Source organism: Sardina pilchardus, chromosome 8 (genome assembly GCF_963854185.1).
Source record: "Sardina pilchardus chromosome 8, fSarPil1.1, whole genome shotgun sequence".
Lineage (NCBI taxonomy): Eukaryota > Metazoa > Chordata > Actinopteri > Clupeiformes > Clupeidae > Sardina > Sardina pilchardus.
The window spans coordinates 5,245,010-5,272,563 of record NC_085001.1 but is presented as its reverse complement, the minus strand read 5'-3'; the positions used below and the strand labels follow the sequence as shown (position 1 = coordinate 5,272,563).

General features: G+C 44.0%; 5 protein-coding genes across 10 annotated transcripts; 4 read left to right on the top strand and 1 right to left on the bottom strand.

Moving 5' to 3' along the window:
* Window positions 1–997: 997 nt before the first annotated feature.
* Window positions 998–5,220, top strand: si:ch211-214j8.12 (uncharacterized protein LOC100000539 homolog). Of its 5 annotated transcripts, none has more exons than XM_062542460.1 (5): window positions 998–1,070; window positions 1,722–1,836; window positions 2,113–2,279; window positions 2,945–4,101; window positions 4,497–5,220. In XM_062542460.1, exons 2-5 carry the CDS (start codon window positions 1,749–1,751, stop codon window positions 4,879–4,881), a joined length of 1,797 nt encoding a protein of 598 aa, XP_062398444.1. In that variant the 5' UTR covers window positions 998–1,070; window positions 1,722–1,748; the 3' UTR covers window positions 4,882–5,220. The 5 variants fall into 5 exon arrangements, with proteins under 5 accessions (XP_062398444.1, XP_062398439.1, XP_062398441.1 ...); XM_062542455.1 differs by having other exon boundaries at window positions 1,000–1,070; window positions 1,722–1,980; XM_062542457.1 differs by having other exon boundaries at window positions 1,056–1,070; window positions 1,725–1,980.
* Window positions 5,221–7,490: 2,270 nt separating this feature from the next.
* On the top strand, window positions 7,491–9,069 carry LOC134088483 (perforin-1-like). Its single transcript, XM_062542454.1, has 2 exons — window positions 7,491–8,268; window positions 8,495–9,069. Exon 2 carries the CDS (start codon window positions 8,534–8,536, stop codon window positions 8,924–8,926), a length of 393 nt encoding a protein of 130 aa, XP_062398438.1. The 5' UTR covers window positions 7,491–8,268; window positions 8,495–8,533; the 3' UTR covers window positions 8,927–9,069.
* Window positions 9,070–12,071: 3,002 nt separating this feature from the next.
* dhfr (dihydrofolate reductase) lies at window positions 12,072–16,655 on the top strand. 2 transcript variants are annotated; one of them, XM_062542453.1, is made up of 7 exons: window positions 12,072–12,298; window positions 12,681–12,730; window positions 13,114–13,219; window positions 13,840–13,966; window positions 15,090–15,205; window positions 16,053–16,164; window positions 16,327–16,655. In XM_062542453.1, the coding sequence occupies exons 1-6, from the start codon at window positions 12,207–12,209 to the stop codon at window positions 16,132–16,134; spliced, it is 573 nt and encodes a 190-aa protein (XP_062398437.1). In that variant the 5' UTR covers window positions 12,072–12,206; the 3' UTR covers window positions 16,135–16,164; window positions 16,327–16,655. The 2 variants fall into 2 exon arrangements, with proteins under 2 accessions (XP_062398437.1, XP_062398436.1); XM_062542452.1 differs by having other exon boundaries at window positions 16,053–16,655.
* A 4,192-nt stretch (window positions 16,656–20,847) lies between these two features.
* On the top strand, window positions 20,848–22,909 carry ankrd34bb (ankyrin repeat domain 34Bb). The gene is made up of 2 exons (XM_062542449.1): window positions 20,848–21,053; window positions 21,346–22,909. Exons 1-2 carry the CDS (start codon window positions 20,848–20,850, stop codon window positions 22,907–22,909), a joined length of 1,770 nt encoding a protein of 589 aa, XP_062398433.1.
* Window positions 22,910–23,627: 718 nt separating this feature from the next.
* fam151b (family with sequence similarity 151 member B) lies at window positions 23,628–27,335 on the bottom strand. The gene is made up of 6 exons (XM_062542451.1): window positions 27,094–27,335; window positions 26,803–26,928; window positions 26,109–26,268; window positions 25,772–25,989; window positions 25,277–25,412; window positions 23,628–24,572 (listed from the first exon to the last, which is right to left on the bottom strand). The coding sequence occupies exons 1-6, from the start codon at window positions 27,212–27,214 to the stop codon at window positions 24,422–24,424; spliced, it is 912 nt and encodes a 303-aa protein (XP_062398435.1). The 5' UTR covers window positions 27,215–27,335; the 3' UTR covers window positions 23,628–24,421.
* Between the last annotated feature and the right edge of the window lie 219 nt (window positions 27,336–27,554).

The window sequence follows — 27,554 nt, the reverse complement described above, 5'->3', positions numbered from 1 at the left end:
TGATCTGGTCAGCTGATCAGGTGGGGAGCTGGTAGCTCGTTCCCGCTGGAGACCCCTGGTAGTACGTCTACCAAATTATAGTACTAATTTACTAGACAGTATTTAGTCCCAAAATGCTGTAAGATTACCATACTGTTTCATAAGGGGTGGCTGAATGATTTACTATCCAGTTGGTTAACACTCACTTAATTTGTGTAGCATATTTAAAACCAACAGGCACCAATATCTGTCGTGTGTACAGTACATTGGGGGTCACAATGATAGACTTCGGTCTGTTTTGGCAACTCTGTACTTTATATATATCTTGAGACTTGAATTGTCTTGTAGGTCCCATTGCATAATAAGCTCAGCTAAATCATATCATAGGTACACTATCACCTACTGATGAACTTCAAATCGTATAGGCTATATCTTGATATGGGGATGAAATTAAACTCTTAGGCTAATAAAACTACTTTTAGAAACTATGAGGTCTGAATTGTCTTTGATGGCGCAATGTCAACCAGGTACACCCAAGTCAAATGACATACATGAGGCCTACGAATTGTTTTAGTGCAATTTGTCTGGCTCTTGGATTCCAGAGACCGTGCAGGAGGAAAGATGAGGCGCATGACAGCATGAAGTGAAGTCCTATCGCTACAATGAACTTTGTTGCTGGAGGCGTACCTAAACATTTGCCTGTTCGGACCCCTCTTTTTTATAACATGACCAGCATGCTGCGCTGATATGTTGTGCACCCTTTTAATCATAGAAAGGTCACGCCATTCATCCATCTTTCTGTTTTCCTGCAATCTGTAACAAAACCTGGATCCATACACTGTAGAACAGCATGGATCAGATTTGGATATGATGTGGTGTTGTTACTTGCTTTGAAGATAATAATATATTCATAGAGAATAAGAAAAGAGTATTGATACCTTTCTGAACATCTGTTGTGGTGTGAGTCACCAAACATACTCTCTAATACAAACACAATGGTGTTCATAATAAAATCCAGTAGATGGCGGTAATGACTGCAAACTGTCAATAAAGTTAACAGAAGAAGAAACCGAGAAGAGACATCTGAAAATGTAAGTAGGTCGTTCTTAAATAGTATTAAACTCCATTAATCAGTTGTTACTCAATGGTGCATTGTGTGTTCATCTTTCCGCATCTCTAGGCTAATTGTCTGTAGTAATACGCATCGATTACACCGACGTAAATGTGTCATAGGCTACCTAGGAGTTAGAGCCTAGCTAGCCTATCTACTCTGATGATGTTAGGATGTTACTGATTTCTGAGGGAGCTGAAAAGTTCATTGCTAATCAGGTGTTTATGAATCTGTCGTCTTCTCTTACGCAGAACAAATAACGTTAAAGCTACACTCAGTCCACACATGCGAAATCTTATTCGAATATTAAAAAGCCTGGTTGGTGGTGGTGGATAGCAGAGGGAAATATGGCCAGTTTGCAGAATATGAATGCTGTTCGGCAATATACTCTTGGCGTGGCACTGGGCACCGTTCCAGTGTACCGCCGTTTCCGTCATATAGAATTTGCGATCAGTTCACTCCCTCGAACACCCACGAATAATAATGTGCGGGCTCCGTAGCGATCATACAAACTACTTGGACGTTGTGGGGGTCAAAGGTAGGCTACTCGGCCCTATGCATCCAGACTTCAGTAGAACTCTTCCAGTTTAATTTGCTTATAACTCCCTGTCATTTTTTTCTGTCATAACAGCAGCTGTCCCGAGTAGGCTGTTGCGAGATGCCTCTCTTTCGTCAATCAGAGGTGAAGGGGCAAACCGAGGGTGAAAGGCGCGTGGGAGGAAAGAGGAGGAAGTGCAAGTTTAAAGGTAGTGAACGCCATGTAACACTATCAAGGCTGTGTCTCCTGAGCATTGCAGAAAATATGAATGATGTGTGGGTCCGTGACTATGCCCAAAACTACATGGATCAGTATTTTTTCAGATACATCATGGGGCCTTTCAGCCAGCTACGTGAGTTCCATCATCATCCTGTGTGTGTGTGTGTGTGTGTGTGTGTGTGTGTGTGTGTGTGTCCATACTTTTCTCTGTTGTATAAATATATCAGGCAAATAGGGGGGTTTAATCCTGATGCCCTCATTTCAGCTTCAGATCTACTAGAGGAGCTCTTGTCTCTGTTGGCATCACGGCAGCTAGTGAGCCGGGCTGCCCTGCACCTCATGTTGGTTCCCCAGCTGCGTCACCTCTCTCTGGGCCGCTGCCCCGGTTTGGTAACATCCAACCTGTGTGCCATCATTGGAGCACGCTGCCAGGTTATCACCAGCACTCTATGACCCATCTCAGACAGATCCAATGATTACCTGAAATGCTACACATTCTGACATGTTGAAACTTGTTTATTTGTGTGTGAAACATGTTTTCTCACATGTCTTAAGACCCATACTGAGTTCAACCTAGTTCTAGACTAAAAAAAAAACTAGATAGATTACTTTATTCCCCAAAGGGAAATTATAGTGTCACAGCAGCAATTAATAGTAAAAACATATATCCACATATACATGTGAGTAAAAGATAAGCTATAAGAACAAAATCTTTTAGTCTAGGACTAAGCATAAACCATACAGGATATTTGCCAATAGCGTTAAGCTGTGACCTCAGTGTACACCATGAAGTTGTTATGTTCAACTTTATGACTACAAGAAGCGTAGCTTAGTGTGTGTTTTCTGCACAAAAACATTGCACAATGCTTGCCACAATGAATTGGTGATTAGTCAACTTGTTTATTTGTAATGCATCATATTAAGCTATACCATAAATCTAACCAGCCCTGTAGGCTACAAGTCCAGTTACTCCCCACACTGTACCTTACCCGTAATTAACTTTATGTGCTAAAAGAGGAAGTTAGGAAATGAAAATGCACACCTCTAATTTGCATGTAACGGTTTGACCTTAAACAAACACTTCTACTTCTCTCCAGGCCCTGCTGTCTCTGGACCTCAGAGGCGCAGTGGGGGTCTCCTCCCCAGTCTTGCAGGAGCTCCTGGGGTCTCTGGCCAGCTTGCGCTCCCTCAGTCTGGCCGGGAGCTTGTGTGACGGCCGGGTTCTGCAGACACTACCGACCCAGTGTCCCCTGCTTCGCCACCTGGACGTCAGCCGCTGCCACCACCTGTACCCCGTCAGCCTGCTGTTCCTCTCCCCCAAGCACCCCCAGAGCCCTGGCCTGACAGCCCTCCGTAGCCTGCTAGCCCTGGATATAGGCTTTGGGGAGTGGGAGGAGGACGGGCTAGCCACTGCAGTCTTCCTCCTCCTCAGCCTGCCTTGGCTGGAGAGGGTAGCCCTTGAGGCCCTGGGAGAAGCCTGTGTTCTCCTCCGGGATGGGGATTTTCAAAAGGTCGAGGAGTTCATCTGCCGCACACAGATGCCTAACTTTAGGGACTTGTGGACAGAGAGAGCCAATGGTGACAATGTCACGGGCATGGAAAAAGCGGAAGAGGAGAGCTTTTCTCTGTCTGAGGCAACTAACAGTTGTTTATGGATTCAGGACAGTGAAGATGAAGACGACGGAGAATCTGACGGGAGAGAAGGAGCTTGCCATGACTTCACAGGTGCGATGACTTCGGAGAACACAAGGGGCAATGGGGCGCTGAAACTGCAACAAGGAGACAGTTTAGAGGGGGTCTGTCTAACATTGCCTCTTAGGCAAGTCCAAGGAGTATCATTTGGAACTCTGGGCCCCCTGGGGCAGCTGTGCCCTGACCTGTCCGTTCTGACGCTGGACTACTCCGAGGAGGAAGAGACCGTGTCTGGTGACCGTGTGGCCAGGGAGCTGGCTAGGTGGTCGGCCAGTTTGCGGAATCTGACCCTGAGATTCCCAGGGCCCTTGTCTGAGATGGCACGTAGCGTAGCGGCCGTCGGCACCTCCCTGACGTCACTCACTTTGGAGGGTGTGCGGGCGGACGGACTCGACCCCCTCCTGCGCCTTTTCAACTCCTGTCCTCAGCTGACAACACTAACCATTCACATGGAACCTCCCAGAATGCACCAGGAAGAGGAAGATGAAGATGAAGAGGAGGAGAGGGAAGAAGACCTTCATGTCTTACCCTCGCTTCCTTGTCTCTCTTGTCTGGCACTGAAGTAAGTCAAGTGTGTCAGAAGAATGCAGAGATAGCCATCCATATAGCTCAAATGTACACAAATTACATAACTCTTCAAATGTAATTACATGCCTCAATTGGGTTGGAATAGGAAGCATGCAATAGTGCATCTAAATAGTATAGATATTGGGTGTCGTTAAGCAGCAGCATTGCATGGTGATTTGGGAGAGAGCCTTACAACATAATGTCAAACATTCTCCAATCACTTGAGCACTTGAACTTAATGTTTTAATTATTAATTCAAAGTGATTTATCAATATATGGCAAATATTGCCAAAAAGTTCTTAGGCTAAAAGCAATATTGATTGTAATCTTTAACTTCCCTGCTGGTGAAAATGCATTTTTTCATGCATCTGTTTTGTGTTCATTCCTTAGCTTTGCTTTCGATCAGCGGCAGAAAAGGACCCCCATGTCTTGGCGATCTCTGAAGGGAGCCTTGTGGGCCTTGCTGAAGGGCGCGCCCCTGCTGGAGACGGTCTCGCTGGTCGCCGCTCCGTGCCCCCTGGACCCTGTGTTTCGTCTGGTGCTGGATCACCCTGCCGCCCCCAGGGGGGCTTCACAGAGCCCTGCGTTCCAGCACTTGCGGGGCTTGAATCTGGCACGTTCTGATGTGTCCATGGCAACTGTGTCACGATTAGTGGCCATGGACATCCCTTTGTCCACGCTGGACCTCAGTGGCTGCTGGGCTGTGACTCTCCATGACATCCGCCGTTTAGGAGACACCAGGAGACGTCAGAAGTTGCACGTCACATGGACATGAAGTCTGTATAAGAGTGAAACACCTTGAGCAGTGCCTTTTGACAATCATGCACTTAAAACAAACGTTTTAAATCTATAAATGATCCTATTCTACAATATGCACTAATAATTTATATCCAGCCACAGACCTTTGATTACACTATTTAATGTTTATATTTCAGATTTGATTACTGTAGAATTGAATCAGCACTTTCCCTTGGATTTGTATCTCTGTGATTATATCTGTTTTATACCCTCATCTCTTGTGTTCTGGGCTCTTCAATTAAGAGGCATGAGGATCGACGTGTTAAAGAGACCCTATGCAACTTTTTCATTGTCATAAAATCGCTTAGAAATCGTTGTTTCGCTCCCAGTGTCCCTATCCGCTATTGCAACCTTGCAGTTTGTTCAGGAGGCGATCGCTCCTTGTTTACATCTGGAAGGCTGAGACTGCACTTTGATCCGGCCCGTCGAGCATGTATTAGGATTTATTATAGATCTGGCAGCCGCGTACTTAGGTTATCTTAGGCTGCTCGCTATTTTTTTCCAGCGATAAACAATATTGTGGATAACTTGCAAACTGCTTTCCACTCTTCTTAGAGGACGTTTACAATGGAGTCCCCCCTCTCCAAAAAAATCTGAAAGAAATCTCAGGTGTTTGAAGACCAAACCTATGCATACATTTTAAATAGTATATCTGTGTCACTCACTAATGGTTCCAAAACTACAGTTTTGCAACAATTAGTTAAGATTTATGCATCGGTTTGGTCTACAGAATCCTCTGATTTTTTTCTTTTCTTTTTTTCGGGAGATGGTTACCTGACAAATTTTGCTGAAATTGGGTGATTTCACACGGGATGACCCAATGTCAATGTCAAAACAGCATGTTACATAGAGATGATACTCTTTGTAATCTCCAATGCAGCAGATCTAATTCACCATATGCTACTCTATTCCATTGGGAACGCATTTGAGCACGCATGAAAGGGAGAGAGAGCGCGGCAGGTTCCAGCTGGCATGTCATTGTTGATAACTGATATCTCCTTTTTATAAGAAACTTAAAAAAGGTGTTGGATTCTCTAGTGGTTGCGTTGTGTTTCAGTTCTAGTCAAGTCAAGTCAAGTCAAATTTTATTTATATAGCACATTTAAAAGCAACAGCATTGCACCAAAGTGCTTTACATAGAACAAATAAATAACAATAATAATAATCATCAATAATAATAACAATAACAATAATAATACAATATTAGTAGGCAAAAGGATGGGCATTGTGATAATATTAATGAAACATAGAAACTAAAAATAAAAACAAATAAGAAATTAAAGAAAAGTTAAGAAGTTAACACAACAGTGGAGATAAACAAAAAGGAAACATTTGAGGGAGAGGTGGAGAGGTCAGGGAGCGTTAAAAGCTAGGGAGAAGAGGTAAGTCTTTAAGTTGGATTTAAAGCTGGTAATAGTGGGGCAAGATTTGATAGTATCAGGAAGGCTATTCCAGAGTTGGGGGGCATAGACAGAAAAAGCTCTGTCACCTTTGGATTTAAGTGAAGCAGAGGGAATAGAAAGAAGACATTGTGAGGAAGAACGAAGAGGTCTAGGAGGACAGTAAGGAATTAAGAGATCACAGATGTATTGAGGTGCTAAGTCATGTAAGGCTTTATAAACAAAGAGCAGAATTTTAAAATTAATTCTTTGTTCAACAGGGAGCCAGTGAAGTTTAGCCAACACAGGTGTAATGTGGTCATGTTTCTTAGATCCAGTTAGCAATCTTGCTGCAGCATTCTGGACAATCTGGAGTCTGTGCAGGGTTGACTTAGTTAAACCTACAGACAATGAGTTGCAGTAATCAAGTCTAGATGATATGAAGGCATGTATAAGGACTTCTAAATCACTGTAGGAAAGACAGGACTTAAGTTTGGCTATTAATCGAAGCTGGAAAAAACTCCCTTTGACCACGCTGTTGACTTGCTTGTTAAAAGTCAAAGCAGAGTCTAGGAAAACACCTAGGTTTTTAACAACACTGTGGTGGTTAACAGACAGAGGGCCAAGAGCCTTGCTAAGAGTGTTGACAGAGTTTGATGGTCCAAAAATGATCACTTCTGTTTTATTTTCATTAAGCTGTAAAAAAGTGTTAGCCATCCAATTCTTAATGTCACTGAGACAAAGAAAAAGGTTGCTCAATGAACAGGAATTTTCAGGTGCCACTGGTATATAAAATTGGGTATCATCCGCATAGCAGTGGTAACGAATATTGTGACGGTTAAAAATGGACCCCAGGGGAAGCATATATAAAGAAAATAACAGAGGCCCTAAAATAGAACCCTGGGGGACACCACACTTAATGGGAGCAGATGATGACAAAGCATTACCTAAATGCACTGAAAAAGATCTATCAGTTAGATAGGATCTGAACCAAGTTAATACAGTGCCTTGCAGACCGACTTCAACATCCAGGCGTTTTAAAAGGATATTGTGGTCAATAGTGCCAAAAGCAGCACTAAGATCTAATAGGACCAGAAGGGCACAGGAACCAGAGTCAACAGAGAGCATTAAATCTAATGTCTGAATTGAAGATGGTCAGTAAAGCTTGACAGCTGGATCAGGATCGGATAACTGCACATAGTTAACAGGAGTAATTGCTGTTAGAAGCGGCTGCGGAGTATCCCAGCAGAAGATGCTACCCGGTTCGCTTCTTCAATCTGTCTCAGAGTCAAATCCTAAGACCACGTCTGTTCAACATTGTTATGTCAATCATGCCAACTTGGAAAGGTGGCAGCCCCTTGCACAAAACCGGCTGTGACCAGATGGCAAAACTCAGACACACAGCCCCAGCTGCTACTTTCGGCCCATGATGTTATCACTGATGTTCCCCAGCTACCAGGCCTTGGTGGTAAACAAAGGAAATCACAAAGGCAACAGTACTTACCATTTATAAACTGTGAGTTTCAAATAAACAAAAAGAAGTGAGAAATTGATAACTTCATGCACAGTCTTGATATTAATTGAATCTGTATATTCACATTTAACTAAATTGTGTATTCAAGTCTGTTTTTAAGATGTAGCCAATTAGTTCTATCAACAAACAGCTTGATGTTCAGAAATGTTATTCCTGAAGCCATGTGATAGATTATCATAAAACAAAAGATGCAAAAAGTAAGGAGAAATTCAATCATTCTGAAGCTTATTTAGACAGACCTTCATCAGACTGGATAGAACTGCATTCTCTGTGACCTGGGTTAAGGTGAAGGTTGATACAGGTCAGAACTACAGTAGGAGGCTGATTATTATTGACCAGAGTCCTCCTGAGAGAGGCCCAGCTGTGATGAAAGATAAAGTGTCAAGTGCTCCTTTAAAAGCTGGAAAGAGGTGGAAAGAACTCATCTGGGCACACGTTCAACAAGACACAGGTAAGGGACAGCCTCGCCCACCCATCTGAGTTTGTTATTGTTAATTTGTGTTAGTTGATTTTGGCGACATGATGGTTGAAGATTTAAGGTCATGAAGGTTTTATTGAGAATTTCAACTGACAGTTGTAGGCTACTTGGCCATAATCAACTATCAAAATGAATAAGTCGGAAAATTAATGAAAGCTTTGCTTGATGTGTTGTACATGAATGTATTTCTCTATGTTAGTTTCTCGAGCCTGAACTTCAGCCCTTGACTGCCCTGAGAATGGCATCTTCCTGCCTCTTGCTGCACCTGGGCCTCCTGGTCCTGTCTCTGCTGTGTGCTGCAAATGCTGATGTCTACGTGTGGGGCATCCGTGGCTACGGCATGACAGGCGATCCCTTCGGTAATAAACCTGATCCCTACATCAAAGCATACTGTGGCAGTACTTTCGGTGGCATGACCGAGTTCATAAAAGACAATGCTAACCCATACTGGAGTGCGGACTTCAGCTTCCGCGATGGGAAAGCTGGAGACACTCTGAAACTGGAAGTGTGGGATAAGGACTTGAATTTTGATGATCATCTGGGAAACTGCTATTCGACTGTAAGTGCTGGCAGCCACAAGGTGACTTGTAACTTTGGTAAAGGCACTTTAGAATACCACTACGAGGTGTGATTATGCTATCTTCACACTTTTTCTTTTTTGTTTGGAGAAGCTGTGGCTTACTATGGAAGTTGTGCATGGCTGGTTTAATTTCAAAATACTGGACGCTTTTGTCATTAGAAAATACCACTATAAAATAAAACAGTGTTTTCTTCAACTAACTAATCTTTGTGTGTTTCCTCATATTAGAAGTAGGCCTACATGTAATAATTTGCCAGTCCCCATAACAACTGCAGCATATTGTTTGTGTGAAATGGGATGTTCATCAGAACTATAACAGTGTTATCATTTCTCAGGCTAGTGTAGACCAGTGGATTGATCCTCATGCCTCTTGAACAGCCATGTTGGAACAAGAAGGGGCCATTCCCAAACTGTTCCCAAAGTTGGGAACATGGAATTGTCCAAAATCTCTTGGTTGATACTGAAGTATTCAGAGTTCCTTTCACTGGAACTAAGGGGCCAAGCCCAGCTCAGTGAATGACCCTTGCTGTTCCAACATGACCATGTGCACCAGTTCTTGTTTTAATGGAAGTTGACAAACAATGTTTGGTACTGCCACCCTCTGAAATGGACTGTGGGTCTGAATAACTCTCCAGAATTCCTTTGCAAAATGTAATTTAATCTATCTCTTCATCTTCTAGCTGATGGATTAACTGCTACTTCTCATTATGTAGTACATTCTTCAATAACATGTTCTATGAACTTTTATGCATGTAATGTGGGACTGCCCTAAAATATATGATTTTTGGAATAGAGTGGTACAATCTTTGTCTGATCTTATTGATGTACGATTGCCCATGGACCCTGCCTTATATCTTCTCAATGACGATTCTCAAATTTGTATGAATGAAAGGTCTAGGAAAATATGGCTTGCTGGTCTAACAGCAGCCAAAAAGATTATTGTACAAGTGTGGGCTCCACCTCACAATCTGTCATATGAACATTGGTTGAATACCCCATTCTTTTCCTTGAACTTTCCTCTGCCAAAGTCAATGGCCCCACAGACAATACGAGCTTGGAAAAATGGCATTGCCAGAGTTAAAGACATAATTATAATAATTATAATGCCAAGAGACTAATGGATTTCTTTCCTTTTTTTCTTTTAATTTGACATACAGTATCTGTGCTATGTTAATGATTTTGCTGTTACCCATGTGGGAAGGGAGGGGTGGGGGTGGGAGGGCTATGGTTTACTTTGAATTATATTTGTATATGCATTAATAAATACCAAAAGTAAAAGTTATAAAATAAATAAATAACATGTTCCATGGTTTCCTGTGTGTTACATACACTACTACACCACTACCACAAATCTTTTTTCTTTAAAGGCCCCTTTGCCTGTGTCTAAGATAAGCCAGGGCCCCCTACCCGAACTCCTACTCGCATACACACACAAGTTATTGTTTTATTCAACAATCAGGGTCCGGGAACGGATGACCTACTCCTAGCCGAGTCCGGCCTGAAGGTTGCTTACGCAAGTTCAGAGGTCAGAGGTAATAAATAGATACATGAATTTAAATGTGGAACAAAAATATGTTTTAATGAGTTTTGGTTATCCAATTGGGTCTGTTATTGGGATTGTATTTAATGTGCGCAAATATAACTTTGGGAACCTCACAACCTCAGCAGGCAACATTGTGTGGACTCCCTGCAATCTCTGGCGACCCCATGTTGGGAACCACAGCACTAGCCTACATCCCATCAGCATGTTCTTTCATTAAAAATAATACGGCCTCTGTGTCCAAATCTCATTCTTGCAGCTCTCCATGTGTATTTACGTTCCTCTACACACACACACACACACACACACACACACACACACACACACACACACACACACACACACACACACTCTTTTTTGGATTTTATGCAGCGATTCTGTCTGTCCCATATCCCACAAGACATGCCATTTCTCCTTAATCTTTCCTGTAATGATTTACTTCAGCTTACATAGGCTACTAAATATTTAAATCTAGTCGCCTATAGCCTACTCTTCTTCTGTTGCCTTTTTAGCATATTTGTCTGCTGCTAACTCATTCCCTGTTACTCCTTTAGGCCTACGTGTAGGCACCCATACAAATCCAACATTCCAGCTTTCTGTAATACGTATTGCTGTAATATCTTGTATTAGGCTACAAAAGCCACTCCCACTCTCATCCCTTTGGGGCCCATCTCCATACCTTTCACTCAAATAGGTTTTAGACTGCATAAATATCCTCATTCTTAGCTTCAGTTCTTCTAAGTGACGACGGTCAACTGAAAGATCTTCAAGAGAGTGATAGAAAACTCTAGGTAACTCCAGAGACACTTATATATGACAAGTCTTCCGAAGGTCGATTCACATGTGGCACTCTTTTAGGATGGCCTACAGTACATCGGTGGCATTTCCCAGACACACACATTTAGAGCTGTCTGTACATGTAAACATGACCATGTAGCTGCATGTGGACAGCTAAGAACAGTGGGAGATGACTGGGGGGAGTGTGTGTGTGTGTGTGTGTGTGTGTGTGTGTGTGTGTGTGTGTTAGTAGCATGTTGTGTGTTTGCACATGTAACTTGAATTTCCCCTTGGGGATCAATAAAGTATCTATCTATCTGTCTGTCTATCTATCTATCTATCTATCTATCTATCTATCAATCTATCCATCCATCTATCTATCTATCTATCTATCTATCTATCTATCATGTATGCTGAGGGCTGGGCTAGCTGCTTTTGTGTGTGTGTGTGTGTGTGTGTGTGTGTGTATGATTGTGTGTGTGTGTGTGTGTGTATGACTGTGTGCTGAGAGCAGCGCTAGCAGGTTGTGTATTTTTGTGTTTGTGTGTGTGTGTGCTAACAGAAGTGATAGCTGCTTGTGTGTGTGTGTATGTCTGTGTGTGTGTGTGTGTGTGTGCGGATACGATGAGCAGTGCATGCTGCTAGTGAGTGTGTGTATGTTAGTCTAGGCTATGTAAGTGAATATTTGTGTGTGTGTGTGTGTGTGTGTGTGTGTGCGCGCGCATGTGCACTTGTGTGTGTGTGTGTGTGTGTGTGCGTGTGTGTGTGGCTGCTGACAGCTTCCCGGGTAAAAAGACTTTGGTAACTCTCTGTGGCTCTGGGATGTGATGTGATACATCCTTCACTCATCGACCGGAAGTAGAGGGGCGTGACTTCTTCGGCTCTTCGCAACTGCTGGCGGGAAGCAAATTGTAGAAGCTGAAGGTGCCTTATGGTAGCAACAAACCGAGTGGATAGCTAAGAGAAGTAATTTTAGACTCCGATCACAAATTAGAATTTCTGCGGCTTTGCATTATGTCCCGTGTATTGAACGGCATTGTGGCAGTTTGTCCTGATATGGGCATTGGCAGAAATGGCAATCTACCATGGCATCCAATAAGGCTAAGGTAAATTCATTCATTCTGGGTTAGGGTGACAGTAACGTTAACACTATTGTGTATCTTACATCATATAGCAGCTACATGTAACTTATTTCTGTAGTTTGCGATCATACTGAAGAATGGTGCATTTGCGTCATAGTGGGAAACTCTGTTAATCCAGTTGAGATAGGCTAAAGACTCGTTCAAGATGCAACAAGTGTCCCCGGGTTAGCGAGGTCGACATTGTTTAGTTAGTGTTACTTTAGTTTGATTAGTGTTAGTATAACTAAGTGAGCAATTTCTGTGTCATTGGTATTCTACATGCAGACAACTACATTTACTCTTGTGACCACTGACACAATGATTGGCACATTTTAATAAATTGTGTTTTTGTTTTCCCTATTCTCAGTAATGAATTCAAGCATTTCCAAAGGATGACAATGACTCCCTCAGTTGAAGGTAGACTTGAATCACTTTTATGAACGGTCCGACAATATGCGTTATGTCAACATAACCTCACGTGATTTACACATAATCATAGACCCTAAAAGTACCCTTTAAAGATAAAGATAAGCTTTTGTCGATTCAAGGTCTGTTTCAGCAGTCTTTCTCACTTTAACTGTAACTGTTCCCTGCTCTATAAAAATGGGTCAAAATCATTCACATCACATGCTGTACTCTGTTGAGGTGAGGTTTGCAGTAACTGACCATGCAATACTGTGTAGGCTGAAGTCCAACGGTATATTACATGGCATGGTACGACACGTGATTCAGCAATTTACTGTTTACTGTGTTCATTTTTAAACTCGTTGGCATTAAAATGGGCCTCATTCATTCACCAGGAAAGAAGAACGTGGTCATTATGGGCAGGAAGACATGGTTCTCCATTCCAGCTCAGAACAGACCGCTCAAGAACAGGATCAATGTTGTTCTCAGCAGAGAGCTCAAGTGAGAGCCTCAATACACTCTGACACTACTCCAGCTTTGTCTTTGGGTAGCTTTGCATGGGCAGATAACACACACACACGCACACACACACACACACACACACACACACACACACACACACACACACACACACACACACACACACACACACATACACACTTATTATTTCCACTACTGTTTATTTTGTGCTTACATGTTTATACATAGTATAGTGTATTACTGTTTTATTTCCTTTATGATATTGGTGTTATTTGTAACACATTTTGGCAACACTGTACCGAACAGTCATGCTAATAAAACACCCTTTGAATTTGAATTTTGATTTGTCCACTGACCTGTGAACCCTAGCATAAACATAACATTTATAAAACCAGGTGTTTATGTATCAACCTTTGTGGGCTCACCCATGTTATAGAGTATGTTATCAGAACTGTGTCAATTGGATAGAATGAGGAAATGTGGTATGTGCAGTTAACCAAATGGGGATAGGAAAATATATGGCCTGTCTTTAATTTAAAATGTCATAGTAAACCGAATGCATAAATAAATTCCTGGAATATGCTGACATTCCACTCCTCCTCCTCCTCCTCTTCCTCCTCCTCCTCCTCCTCCTCCTGTAGGCAGCCCCCACCAGGAGCTCACTACTTGGCGTCTGACTTCGCTGAGGCACTTGGTCTGCTGGACACAACAGATCTAGACAAAGAGGTGGACCAGGTGTGGGTTATTGGTGGCAGCTCACTGTACAGAGTGAGTATTGGACTTGTCCTTGTTTGCGTTAGTCTGTGGAATGCTACAGAGGAAGCCAGTAATGGACAGAGAAAGTTGGGGAAATATGAAGTTGTCGATATGTGAGCTCATCTAATCAAAACACAAGCCTTTCTTTCATGCTCCTAAAACAATGTCTTGATTAGCTTTTATAGTTTGTTTCCCATTTGTGGAGCTAGGGCTTTGCACACACACACAGGAGTTTTCTTTATGCGTTTTCTTGACTATGCTATGCAGCTTGCTATGATTCAATGGTGTCATTATCATTACAGTTTATCAGATTCAATGTCATTTTCTGTTCTTAACAGCAGAGTAGACACTGCAATGAAACCACTGCCAGTCGACATGTCAGTCTTGTTCTACCTGTTTGCTCAATCTTGTGCTTCATTATGAGCCAGGGCCGGGTTTCCCAGATTCGTTTAAGAAGCTCTTAAGTGCTAAGAATTTCTTAGGAGCGTTCTTAGAACGTTCTTAGAGCGCTCCTAAGAAGTTCTTAGCACTTAAGAGCTTCTTAACGAATCTGGGAAACCCTGCCCAGCCCATTATCTCATGATGGCCTGTGACATGTGGTGCTCTGCCTTGATGTGTGTGTTCTGTCATAGATGTGTTTAGGATGTGGCCTTTGTCTCCACTCAACCAGTGATTAGTGCTGCAATAGTCTTGCCTGATGACTTCAAATTGTGCACAGGTTTTGGAGTGCAAGCACATTAGTGGGCGATCACCGTGTCTCTCTCTCTCTGGTGGTTATTTTGAGGCTCACGAGGGTTGCCAGTTTCTGAGCAGTCACGTTGAATTCTCTATCCTCTTTCCAATTCAGCTGTTTCAAGCCTGTGTCTTACAATACAGCTCTGTCATCTGTGCCCATACACACACACACACACACACACACACACACACACACACACACACACACACACTCACACACACACGGCCCTGAATATATTCCTGTCAGACACGGCTGGACTCTTTTATGCTTACACAATGAATAGAGCGGCCTTGCATTCACCCTCCCTGGCACTAATGTATCAGCAACAGTGACCTGGTCTCTTTTTAATGAGACTCAGACCAACTCATTTTCATGTTTCACAACATTTCTCTCCATTAGGAAATGATGGAAAGCCCGTGCAAAAGACGTCTGTTTGTGACCCGGATCTTGCAGCAGTTTGACAGCGACACGTTTCTCCCCAACATCGACATGTCCAAGTACACCCTGTTGTCTGGGTGAGTAGGAAAAGAGTGGCGTCACCAGATGTGAGGGCCTTTCCACAGTAATGTGTATGAGGATTAGAAACATGGTGGGTTTGTCAGGTTAGTAGTAAATCAGAACAGTCATTATGGGTACCAGGAAGGCCGAGGAAATTCTTTATGCATTAGCCTGCCTACTGGGAGAGCGTCTGCTTTGCTCATGAAACGAAGTTACATATAAAACGCCTTTTCTCTTCACAGTAGCTTTCCTTAAGGGGAGAGTCTGCATTCTGCCAGTTAGTGCAGGTACATCAGCAATAGTAATAGCAACAGTTCTGTTCATGCATATCCATTGAAAAGACAAACTGGAAGCAAGCACACACACACACAGACAGACACACACACACACACAGAGACACTCACACACACTCAAGGACAGGAGGCTGAGCCAGGTCCCTCCAGGTGTGTCACTTTCAAATTAAAATGGATTGACTGGCTCACGATAACAAGCTGGTGCTGTATGTAAAATGGCCTGAAAACATCAAAGCTGTAGCACAGAATAATAACTGGAATCTGCTTTGAATAAAAACAGGGATACATAATCATATGCATTAGTCACCTTTTACCACACAACCTTAGTCTTGCACACTGTTATTGGCAGGTCGATTTAAAAGAAAGAAAACAAAGAATAAGCCCGTCATGATTTTCAAGTAGATGCCTCTTAGTTTTCCTTTTCCACTGACATATTACTGGAAGGTGCTATCACCCAGAAGGGCTGGATGCAGATGTAATGCCTTTAAAACTATGGGAGTGATGAAAGTTATTTCACGCCATTTGTGACCATAACTGACAAGCGAACTTAACCTGCCTGTTTCACCTTCAGGTTTCCGGGGGTTCCGGAAGGTCTTCAGGAGGAGAACGGGGTGCAGTACAAGTTTGAGGTCTATGACAGCATAGATCACTGACCAGGAGCCCATATTCCTTGGAGGGTCCAAGTTGGTACAGATATTGCAAATATTGTTAATGCAATTGTTTTTGTTTTCATTCCTTTGTTCCCTTTCCGTGGATGTACTTGCTATTGCAGAGATAGTATGGGGTCACAATCATATGGGCATAATCCCACACTGTCTGTGTTGTACCTCATTCCTCTCTTTTAGGGAACAGTGCCTCATCTTTTTGTTTGTGTCTGCCAACTTGGGACTGGATTCTGGGAGCACTTTAGCCCCACACTGTACAAAACTAGAGGATATGCATCCATCTATTCCTGATAAACAATGGAGCTATTTTTTTACGGTTGATTTTAACATGTCATGCCTACAATAATAGTGACTAGAATGATGTGAATAGTGACTACAATAACAATATCTACTCCGAAAGACTGCTGAACACCTTCAAGCATAATGTTGAATCACCTCAGAATGATTGTTGTTTCCAGGTAATTGTTTTTGGAAAAGAATAAATATTCTACTGTTTGTGTCTATTTGAATGATGTTTTAATTTTTGGAGTGCTATGAGGTTTTTTGTATTAGTACTTACTTTTTTGGTATTTTAATGTTGGTATATTTAGTTTGTTCCTGTTTCTTTTTAAATATCAAAATATCAGATGACAGATTCAGCATGGTATACAATAGCACAAACTCCTCTTGTTTTGGGATGACTATCCACTTCTGGTCACTCAGACCAATTAATATGCATGTGTTTCATGTGAAGAGCATCAGAGCATTTTTGCCTAGGGACGAATCACTTCATCTCTCTCCCTCTCTCTCACCTCTTACACTCTCAAACATACAGACGACACACACACACACACACACACACACACACACACACACTCTCACACTCTCACTCACTCACACACAGTCTCACTCACTCACACACAGTCTCTCACTCTCTCTCTCTCTCTCACACACACACACTCACACGCTCGTTTATCATTCTGTTGAGAAGGCAGCACCACGGGCTGATCAGTTAGGGCAGATCAGTTTGCATGCCTCCACCCCGGCTGCAGACTTCAGTCTTGCATGAAGCCAGAGTGGCAGCTCGCCATCACCCACCTTGGCTGTTCTATCACCGGCTCCCCCTCTGCGTGGCGAGTGGTTCTCGACTTCTAATGTCAGGTGGAACGGCAGCGTGAATGATCGGAGTCGCTGCTCTTTACCGTGTCACGCCGATGCTACATTAGCATTTCAGATGAAAAGGTGGCGTTTGCTACGCTCTCATCACCGTTTTAGTCATAGTGTGAGTTCGGCAATCTTATCTTGATTATACAGTACGTTGAAATCACATCTCAATTCTGTGTTAGGGTGAGTATGAAGACAAGAGTCGTCTCATCTAGGACATGGCTACTCTGAGAAGGGCCACAGTTAGGGTGAGCATGAAGACGAGAGTCGTCTCATCTAGGACATGGCTACTCTGAGATGGGCCACAGTTAGGGTGAGCATGAAGACAAGAGTCGTCTCATCTAGGACATGGCTACTCTGAGAAGGGCCACAGTTAGGGTGAGCCAAAAGAGTCATCTTACTCCTTGTACCCTGACAACCAAGTGGAGGGGATGAAGAGATGTGTGAAGCGTGTAGGCCAACTTAGACTACTATAGCTTCACATCAGCTATACATTGTCAGGATTCATACTGATTTCTTGACCCCCTTATTATGTTGTGTCATGTTATGATGCTCTGACCTGATTGTATCCAGACCAACCGCTGTGTGATGATAGGTAGAATGAATGCATTCCTCTTCACTAAAACATCAGTGGAGTCCGTTGATGTTGTCAGTTCAGATCTAAGTCATGTCCAGTTCCAGTGACCATTGCTAATATATATCTGGGTTAATCCACATCATATGCCCTATTAGAACACCCCAGTGCAGTCTCATGTGAGGCACTGGTAGACTGGAGGGGGGGGGGGGGGGGGTATTCCAATCCCAGAGAATACAAGTGCTCTTGACATAAATTGTTGTGGTTAGTCATATCTGAAAAGAAAAGAAAATGACGTGAAGGCTTCACTGGCACAAAGACGCTGCCACCTCCCGTGATCAGATCAGCTAGCTCTGTCCTCGAGCAGGTCTAATGACATGCATGGTCAGAAGGTACCCTGTCAAAGGTACCCAGTGCATTGCCTCCTCCCTTTCTCTCTCTCTCCCTCTCCCTCTCTCTCTCTCTCTTTCTCTCTATCAAACCTGAGAGCTCAAACACCTGTTCTCTTCTCCTCATATCTCTCTCAATTGCTGGCTCTGACTCACTCTCCCTCTTGTCGCCTGCCTTGCTCTCAGTCCAACACAATTCATCTCAGGGCCTCAACACGTCTGTATGGTTATTCTAGATTTTCATAGCAGTTCCGTTCTTTGCAGGGCTTATTTAAGAGCTTGGATGTAATGGATTAATCTGCTTCTTGAATGAATTCAGACGGGGAAGAAGGGCTGTTGAAGCATGAAGAGGAATTGAGCAGCATTTCCAGGTTAGTTCATGATGCTGTGCTTATATCTGTCTTTTAAAATGCATTGTGAGGTCTGTTCTCAGTTTAATATTGGGATGCATATTCTGTCTTTTGTTCTTCAGGCAGATTTCTTTCTTTATCCGTGCTTATCAAGTGTGTTATTCTCTAATATCTAATATAAGTTACCACAGCAGCTTCTCTTACTTGATCATTTTGGGGAAGATTTGGCTTAATTCATTCATTTGAAATGACACTAACTTGTAAGTCCAAATGCAGAGTTCATTTTGGCTTGAAAGATTTCAAATTCAGCTCTAGTATCATCTATATCCATTCTGTGATCTAATCCCTGGAGACACTCCAGTAGCTTGTGTCAAGATGTGTTTCATTTCCCTCTTATGGGTCTCGTTGTGTTTTATGAAGCATGTGGCATTAAACATGTTGCAGTAAATTGTGTTATCCTACAACACATGCTCACAACACAAATAATGTCATCTCTCAATATTAGACTGCAGTTACCTTGTGCCTCATACACATACCTTGTGGAACAGGAATCTCCCCTCTTGGATACTCTGCCTGTTTCCTGTATTCCTATTTAGTCATTATGTAGTCTTGGATCATAACATGTGTGCCTGTAAACTAGCCAACTACTAATGTTTGAATATAGTGCACACTTTTAGGAAGGGTCTAGACTAAACAAAATAAAAAAAGATTGTCTGGATACATTTTTACATCATAAATACATATATACATTTGAAATCATGTCTCATATGCTTTTAAGCATGAGTTATGTTAATGCGTATTTCTTTATCGCTGGCGTATAATAAGTCAGTTAATACTGTGTGCGGAGTATTGGCATAATGTTTGGGCTAAAGGGGTGGTTAAATATACTCAGTGCTCATTCTGCATGTTATCCGTTGTGAACCACACACATGCATCCAGGTGTGAAGTGCTTTGTTTGGCGTTCCTCTCTAGTGCTACCCTGGCAACAATCATTGCCCTCATGCAACTGTATGGCCTGTGCTTTCCGTCATGCTCTTTTATTTGGGTGGGAGAGGGCAGACATTAAGAATTCTCTCTGTTCTAAGGTCGACTGGAGACCAGGGCAGAGCCCCCAAAGCGCTCGCTAGAGCTTTAAAGGCCATCCTGGGGAGTGCTCGGCTCCGCCCACGTGAGATCACTGCTGGGGCACAGACCAATCGGGACAGGCCTGGGTCTTCTGCATCTTTACTCCCCATTCTCTCTGTTTTAGTAGTCACAAAAATGTGAGGAAGATGTTTATGACAGAGCCATGCATGTTACATTGTGAAACTCTGAACATTAGTTTAGTGTAATAGCTGAGAAAGATATTCTTCATTAAAAAATAGTTTTCTCAATCTCCAAGGTTTATACATATTTGGTAAAATGTATCATTCAATGCTATTATTCACAACAACAACCACAAAAACAACAGCAACAAAAAAAAAAAATAAATAAAATAAAAACTGTTAGCATACAATGTTGTATGCAGGTATGTGCCCTGGCCAGCATTAATCAGTCATTGGGGAGCACATTCAGAGTCATTGAGAGCACATGAATAGGATGTCCCTGGAGGCTGGCGTACGGTTTTCTTCAGGCCCTGCTGAGAGCTCGCGTCTCCTTTGTCCCTCTTTGCTTTCTGCTGTCCTTGCTCTGTATGAGCGTCAGCACAGCTTCTGCGTTTACCACTCCGCTCAGTGAAGGGCGCCAGACTATTCATCCTCCCACACATATTACCTCAGCATCAATGTTTTCTCTCAAATATGTGTTAAGAAAACTTGGCACACACACAACCACACACACACACACACACACACACACAGAACAGTCTCTACCCACTATAATATAACAGTCTGTAGTCTATAGAGGGGCATTGTGTAACAAGGCCACTCAGACAATGGACTTCTACAGAGGTACATACCATCACTGAGGGACGTGACAGCAAGCAGCTTTTTGTCTTCTTCAAACCTTGCAGTATAAAAACTGCAGTAACTTTCCAAGGAGTCTCGGAAATCATTTCAGGCTTTCATAGGAATTCAAGATTAGGAGAATCAGTAGAATATATAGTCATTTCCATGCAACACATATCATTTGGGATTTTTGGAAAGAATTGATGCCTAACCAAAACTGACTGACAGCTTTGCAGCAACTCATTTTCTGCCAGGTGGCTTCCATCAGCTTCCAAATCTCCCATGATTCACTGAGCCCCGACCGGTCTCTACAGCCAGATATGGACGACTCGCCGACAGAGGTACGCACGGACGGGAACTCTCTGCTGAAGGCCGTGTACCTGAGCCGTCTGAGGCTGACACGCCTCCTGCTCGAGGGCGGGGCCTACATCAACGAGAGCAACGAGCGAGGCGAGACTCCACTCATGGTGGCCTGCAGGACCCATCACTCGGACGCACAGAGCGTGCCCAAGGCCAAGATGGTCAAGTGAGTCTTAACCTTGTCCTCAACTACAGTCGATTAATTTCCCTACATGAATGGACTCACCAGATAAGTGCTTTCTGAGAGCATACTGTCTATTTGGCAAGGTCATCTACCTCCTGCTGTTTATTTTCTGCATGTGGTAACTCAGCTGTTTAAATCTGTTTTATTATTTTGTGTGAATATGGTACACATTAGTGTTACGTGCAGCATCTACTTCCTTAGGAGTTATAAACGTGGACATCACTCTTTGGTGTGTCCCTCCATCTTGGTAACTTGACGTCCGTCCTCTTCTCAGATACCTGCTTGAGAGTGATGCAGACCCAAACATTCAGGACAAGAGTGGAAAGACGGCTCTGATGCACGCTTGCATGGAGCGGGCAGGCGTGGAGGTGTTGTCCTTGCTGCTGTCCAGCGGAGCTGACCCCAGCCTGGAGGACCACTCCGGCTCGTCCGCCCTGGTCCACGCGGTGAACTCGGGGGACAAGGACGCCCTGAGGGTGCTGCTGGACGCCTGCAAAGCCAAGGGCAAGGAGGTCATCATCATCACCACAGACAAGCTGCCGTCTGGCCGACAGATGACCAAGCAGTACCTGAACGTCCCGCCACCGCCGGACCTAGAGGACCGCTTGCACTGCACCCCGGCCTCTTGCATGTCGCCGTCTGAGATCCAGCTTTGCACCCCACCTCACCCCTTGTGCAGTGCCCTGCCTGAGTGCCAGCGACTCGGGCAGAGGGACCCTCCGGGCCTGACCTGCTCTTCTGGCGCGGGCACGTCGCAGCCCGGCTCGCCGACGCACAACCCCACTCCCCCGAACCCCGCGCCGGCCCCGGGGGTGGCCAAGCTCCTGCACCTCCAGAGGCTGCACTCGGAGCCGTGGCTGAAGATCCCTCCGTCTCTGCTGCTGCAGCAGAGCAAAGGGGCCTCCCTGGCCGAGGAGCTCCAGGACATCACGCCCGAGGAGGAGCTGGCCTTCCAGATGAACGGCCTGCCCTACTCCAGGAGGACCCTGGCCGCCTCGCGCCACCAGAGCGTCGACGCCAAGGACGGCGGCGGTCCGCTGCGGGCCCTGGAGCACGCCAGCAGGGGCGAGAGAGAGCAGGCCGGCGGAGCCAGGGCCCTGCTGAGCAGGAAGATGTCCTACGACAGCGCCGCGTCTCTCCAGCACTTCGCGTCGCACCACAACCTCGGCCGGGAGGGGGGCGCCGTGGCGGGGGGCGCCGTGGAGGGGGGCGCTCCCGCGGACCGAGACGTCGCCGCCGCCGCCGACTGCCTCCCCAACCTCGCCGTGTCCAGCTTGCGCAACGTGGTGCGCCGGCGGAACATCGGGATGGACCACTACAGCTCCGACTCCCAGCTGCCCCAGTTCAGCGGCCAGAGCTCCGAGGGGTCGGCGGGGTCGGCGGGGTCGACGGGGTCGGCGTCCGAGAAGCGCAAGCTGGTCCCGAGCCGCTCGTCCACCCTGTCGGGCTCCAGGGAGTCGCTGGAGGGCCTTCCCCAGAGGAGAGCTGCGGCCGGCGGGATGCTGGAGCGCAGGGGCTCTGGAGCTCTGCTGCTGGACCACATCGCCCAGACGCGGCCCGGGTACCTGCCCCCGCTCAACCCGCACGCGCCCATCCCCGACATCAAGGTCAACTCCTCCGCTCTATCTGTCGGACCGGCGAGCGGGTGCAAACTTGTGGCCACTGGGGTTCCGATCGCTTCCCCTGGACTTGCGCCGACGGCGCCCAAACCGTTCCTGCCGTTCGCCCCGAATCTCCCCCGAGATGCCAAGGCCAAGAAGACCCTGCTGAGGCGTCACTCCATGCAGACAGAGCAGATCAAGCAGCTGGTCAACTTTGAAGAGATCTTTGGCCAGTAAGATATAAACTATATATAAACTGTGGATAATAACCACTATGTCACTGTTCTGATTTGACGCAAAGGAAGAAGTTAAGAGATAAAAGGGTATATAAATACTGAATTAATAACTCAAGTTTAAATTGGACTCATCATGGATCATCATGCTTCAAAGTTCTTAAAAAGACTCATTACTATCTGGTAAAAGCACCTAACACTATATTTTGAATTCATCCACTTTGCGTCAGAAAATGTAATTCAATCACAGTGTTGATGCCAACCTCTTTATGTCCAGAGTAGGTTTTGTTGCAAAAACGGAGCTTGTGATAAAGAAGGGTACCTCCAGCCAATAGAAAGACTTTCAAATCATGAAATGACAAACATTTGGGGGGGCAAATTATGCCCTTGTTCAAATAACATGCTTTGGATGCAATTCCTGTGCAGCAAATAGTATTCAAGATGTGTTAGTGTTTTAGTTAGTTAGTTTTAGTGTTGTATTACTTAGCTGCTGGTTGTATGTATGGTTATGTAAAGTACTGTGGCTATGAGGTTTCAGAGCATCAACTGTTTTAATCTTGTCCCTGTAGCTACATTGTTCTGTATATTCCAATCACAAAATATTTCTATTCTATTTTTTCCCACGCAAAATCAAGGATAAACCACTCTGGAATATATATATATATATTTTGTATATCTTACCTGAACTATAATATAAATTAAACCATACCATTCACTGCAACTGCATGAGCAATTCATACGAAGTTATTTTATTATGTGACCATACAAAAGTGTTGGAAATAGAAACAATCCTGAAACATAATGACCACATAACTGTGTTAAGTTTAACAAAGGACTGAATAAAAAAACAAAAACACATCAAGCAGTCCATGTTTAAATGTTTGTTTTCAGTAGCCACGTTTACATGGACCGTTTTTTGTCATTCCGATTAAACTATTCCGATTGAACATTTTTGCGCCGTCTGTTTACATGGGCTACATTCTATTCCGATCAGACGTCTGTAAGCGCTTTAGAATCTTTGATCGGAATAGCCGTTGTTTGCTACTTTTCATTGGGAAGATATTACGGTCAATCCGATTGACCGTATACATGAGCGTTCATTCGGAATAGGAATGGACTACACCACCTCTTCTATTCCGATCACAATTCTGATCGGATCAGGATTTTCATTCCGATTGAGGTGTTTATATGACGATTTTTATTCCGATTGAGCTGTTTCTTCCGTTTCTAATCGGAATAGAAGTGTCCATGTAAACGGTGATGACCTACTGTAAGACAACGGAATCTTATATACAGAGTCTGTAGTGACAATCTTCAAGTTAAGTACTGTAGCTTTCAAAAAAGACATTGTGCTACCCTTGACCAATTAAAATTCAACTGACTCTTACAAAACAGAAACCTTTCTATTGTTGAAGGGTACATACTGGCACAAAAAGATGAACACTTCATACTGCTAGAGTCATTTCAGTGTCCCATCATTCATATATGAATGATTAGACTAATTATGAATGATGCCTTAGGAAAACCCTGGCAGTGCCTTAAACTGTGCTATTTGTGAATCTAAGAGGTCATAATAGACTCTACTTTTGCTGATGTTCTGCCTGTAAGGCAACAGATCCTCCACAGCCAGGGTGTCACTCAGGCCCGTCCACACAGTCAGACTGTACCTGAAAATAAAACAAAATCTGAATAAAAAATCATGTGCACACGTGTACACTCACTCGCCCACCCAGACACACACACATCGTTCGAACAAATGTACAGTACACTTTGGTCTATGACCTTTGCTCTGTGCTGTAGAAATAAAAGAAAACATCCTGATGAGGATTGGACTGTTTTGTTTGGTAATGTTTCCTAAAGTTTGGTGATGTTTTGAGGATTATTGTGCAACATCACAGACAGAAAGCAGTCGGAGGAGGACGAGGAGAGCTGACAGTCTTGAGGAGGGGATTAAATCTGTCACGGGCACCCCTGCCTGAGCCGGTGGAGCTTTCCAGCAATCAGCGAAAGGATTTCTATCAAACACTTCTATTTTCTCATTAACTCCCTCCACAATTGCTATTCTAGTCAAATTAGTATTCTATGGCAACCATTGTACCTCTTGTAACCCTGACTTGAGGAACAGAATTACTTGAGGCTCCTTCAAATAATCATGTTATTTCATAGCACTGGTATTTTTGCGATATACTTTTGCAATATGATTCTCATTAATAAACAGGTTCAGTGGGTGTTTGAACATTTCAATCTACTGATGGATTAATAAATGATCAATAATTGGACAAACTATCATATGTTGCGTCTGTCTTTTCCCATAAAGTCTGCTAGTATTACCTACTGAATGGCAATGTTATATGGCAATAGGCAGACTTACCGGTCAGACTGTTGCAGGAGCCACTGCAGTTGTGCAAAGGACTGGGGCATTAGGGAAGCTCGGACAGGAAAGGTGACAGGCTGTATAAGGGGTTTGCACACATTGTCCATTTTCTTCACCATCTCCCAGCTGTATCCTACAAACCACGACAAACAGTCATGAATGCAATATTTCCCAGAGTAATAAGCTCTTCTTAGAGTGAGTAAGTGAGTAGCAAGCTAACTAACTAAAGGCATGCAAAAGCATTGTAAACACCAACAACACCACAAATGGCATTGCTAGGAATGTGTTAACATGTTAACTGGTATCTTTTGGTGATAAAATTGGTGACATTCTGCCTTTTCCAACATTTTCTTCCAGCCATCCATCCAACTACAGTAATGAATTGTTTGTAGTTTCGACAAATAGTTAGCTTTGGACAAAGGCGTCTGCCAAATAGCCATAACCATAACCACATAAGTTCACTCCCAGTTACTTCAGCATGAACCAGCTCACCAGGGTTTTCAGTGTCTGGGCTCCACCCAGTGGTCCATCCCAGAGAGAGGACGGCGTTCCGTGCACCCACACCCAGGGCATCCAGGAAGGCCTGAGGTTCCAGCGGGGTGGCTTTGCCCCCAGGGCCAGCAAGAATGTCAGCATTGATCCACACAGGAGCTTGGAACTCAGGACGGACTTGTTCCAAAAGAACCATGGAGGGCGCAACAGCCTGTAAACTGTGAGGTGAAGGTTAGAATGTGTGGTTAGAACAAAAGCAGGGGTACTCTCAACAATGTCCAACGTTCATGACAAATGTAATTAGAAAACCAGTACGCGTGTATTAGTCACTCTTAACCTTTTGAAGTCAAGCTTTACTCCTTTGCCTGATGTCGTCCCCTCCTTTAACCACTCTTGTAGGGTGATGTCACTGTCGTTCTCAGGGGGGTGGGCCATGATTGGCTCTATGGGGTCCCGTCCTCTGAGAAGAATGTCAGCTTCAATCATATGAGCAGAGCCTTTGGGTGAAGAGAGAGCTAGTAAGTAACATTATTAACACATGGGGTGCCTCTCATTCGTCTTTTATACATCCTCCCTTCCTTCCTCCGTCCTCGTCCTCACTGGTCAACAGAATGATGGGGATAGTCTATCCAGTGTTAGTTATAGATCAGTGGGAACGAGCCTGGAGGACCGAGCATCGAGGAGAGATGTTGAGAGGCACCCATGGTCTCACCTCACAGATATAATGAAAGCCTGAACGGGGAAATAATATAATCGGTCAGTATCTTCACACCTTTGGTAACTGACAGGTATATCAGACATATTTCTTCTTCGCTTAATCTGTCCAAAACGTATACCTGCCATCTCATCTCTCACCATCGGCTGATGTGAAGTTACTAGTCTACTGGACAGGTTAAGCAATGAAGAAATATGGTAGGCCTATGATATAAAACATTTATATGTAGAGAGGGAATGACCACAACCTGTATCCAACAGACAAGCCTTGTGTGCCACATAAATAGCCAGAAATAAGGTTTCAACAAGAATCTCACTTTTGAGCGCCTCGTTAAATGTGGACCTGCTGTTGGCTGCATGGTACCACTGAATTACCGCTGCGTCCTTCTCCTCTATCTGACCCTTCTTCAGAAAGTAGTCAAGTGTGTGGTCGCTCATTGCTCCTGAAAAGAAAACATTAGCCAATTGCGTAATTCTGCATGCTTAGGCCAGATAGATGGCTACTTGTAAACCAGTAGGCTATGCTTCGGCTACTTGGTGAGCTTGTAGTTTAGTTGAACATTGCACATGTAAGCTCAAAGCCTCGAGATAGTAAATCATTATGTCACCTGTGGCAGTGGATAACAGCAAATCTTCACTTTTCAAATGCAAGGTAATCCATATCGTCCCACCGGCGAACAGAATGAACGGAAAAATAAGCAATCGACGCGGCCTTAAGACGGTCCTCATTTATTCACAGGCCATATGTTTGATATAGGCTATTTTCAAAACAAATCCACCCAGGATCCTGTTTACAATTTGCGCACTTTCAGGCGTGTGCCACTGCCACTTGCGCACTTCCTCAATGCTGCATTGTGGGAGTTGTAGTTATACAAGTGATTGGCGCTCATGTCGAGGCTATCTACCTTACTGGCTGTCGTAGGCCTAGGCCTATATGTTTAAAGACAAAAAACACAGTTCTTACTCAGATGTCAGTCGACATATAAAAGGCTTACACACAAGGTAGTAAATATTATATTTTTGTCACTAAGCTACTGCAGGTCAGCTTTTAAATCATTTTTACAGAAAC

What these genes read in the sequence shown, in the direction of transcription:
- si:ch211-214j8.12 (XM_062542455.1), top strand. Translation starts at nt 1,749, where the DNA reads ATGCCTCTCTTTCGTCAATCAGAGGTGAAGGGGCAAACCGAGGGTGAA. An exon ending in GGGGCCTTTCAGCCAGCTAC is followed by an intron (nt 1,981 to 2,112) that starts GTGAGTTCCATC and finishes CCCTCATTTCAG; the next exon opens with CTTCAGATCTACTAGAGGAG. An exon ending in CTCTCTTGTCTGGCACTGAA is followed by an intron (nt 4,102 to 4,496) that starts GTAAGTCAAGTG and finishes TTCATTCCTTAG; the next exon opens with CTTTGCTTTCGATCAGCGGC.
- LOC134088483 (XM_062542454.1), top strand. Translation starts at nt 8,534, where the DNA reads ATGGCATCTTCCTGCCTCTTGCTGCACCTGGGCCTCCTGGTCCTGTCT.
- dhfr (XM_062542453.1), top strand. Translation starts at nt 12,207, where the DNA reads ATGTCCCGTGTATTGAACGGCATTGTGGCAGTTTGTCCTGATATGGGC. An exon ending in GTGGCAGCTCACTGTACAGA is followed by an intron (nt 13,967 to 15,089) that starts GTGAGTATTGGA and finishes TCTCTCCATTAG; the next exon opens with GAAATGATGGAAAGCCCGTG. An exon ending in AAGTACACCCTGTTGTCTGG is followed by an intron (nt 15,206 to 16,052) that starts GTGAGTAGGAAA and finishes TTTCACCTTCAG; the next exon opens with GTTTCCGGGGGTTCCGGAAG.
- ankrd34bb (XM_062542449.1), top strand. Translation starts at nt 20,848, where the DNA reads ATGGACGACTCGCCGACAGAGGTACGCACGGACGGGAACTCTCTGCTG. An exon ending in CCCAAGGCCAAGATGGTCAA is followed by an intron (nt 21,054 to 21,345) that starts GTGAGTCTTAAC and finishes TCCTCTTCTCAG; the next exon opens with ATACCTGCTTGAGAGTGATG.
- fam151b (XM_062542451.1), bottom strand. Translation starts at nt 27,214, where the DNA reads ATGAGGACCGTCTTAAGGCCGCGTCGATTGCTTATTTTTCCGTTCATT. An exon ending in CCCAGACACTGAAAACCCTG is followed by an intron (nt 25,413 to 25,771) that starts GTGAGCTGGTTC and finishes CGTGGTTTGTAG; the next exon opens with GATACAGCTGGGAGATGGTG. An exon ending in CTCCTGCAACAGTCTGACCG is followed by an intron (nt 24,573 to 25,276) that starts GTAAGTCTGCCT and finishes TTTTATTTTCAG; the next exon opens with GTACAGTCTGACTGTGTGGA.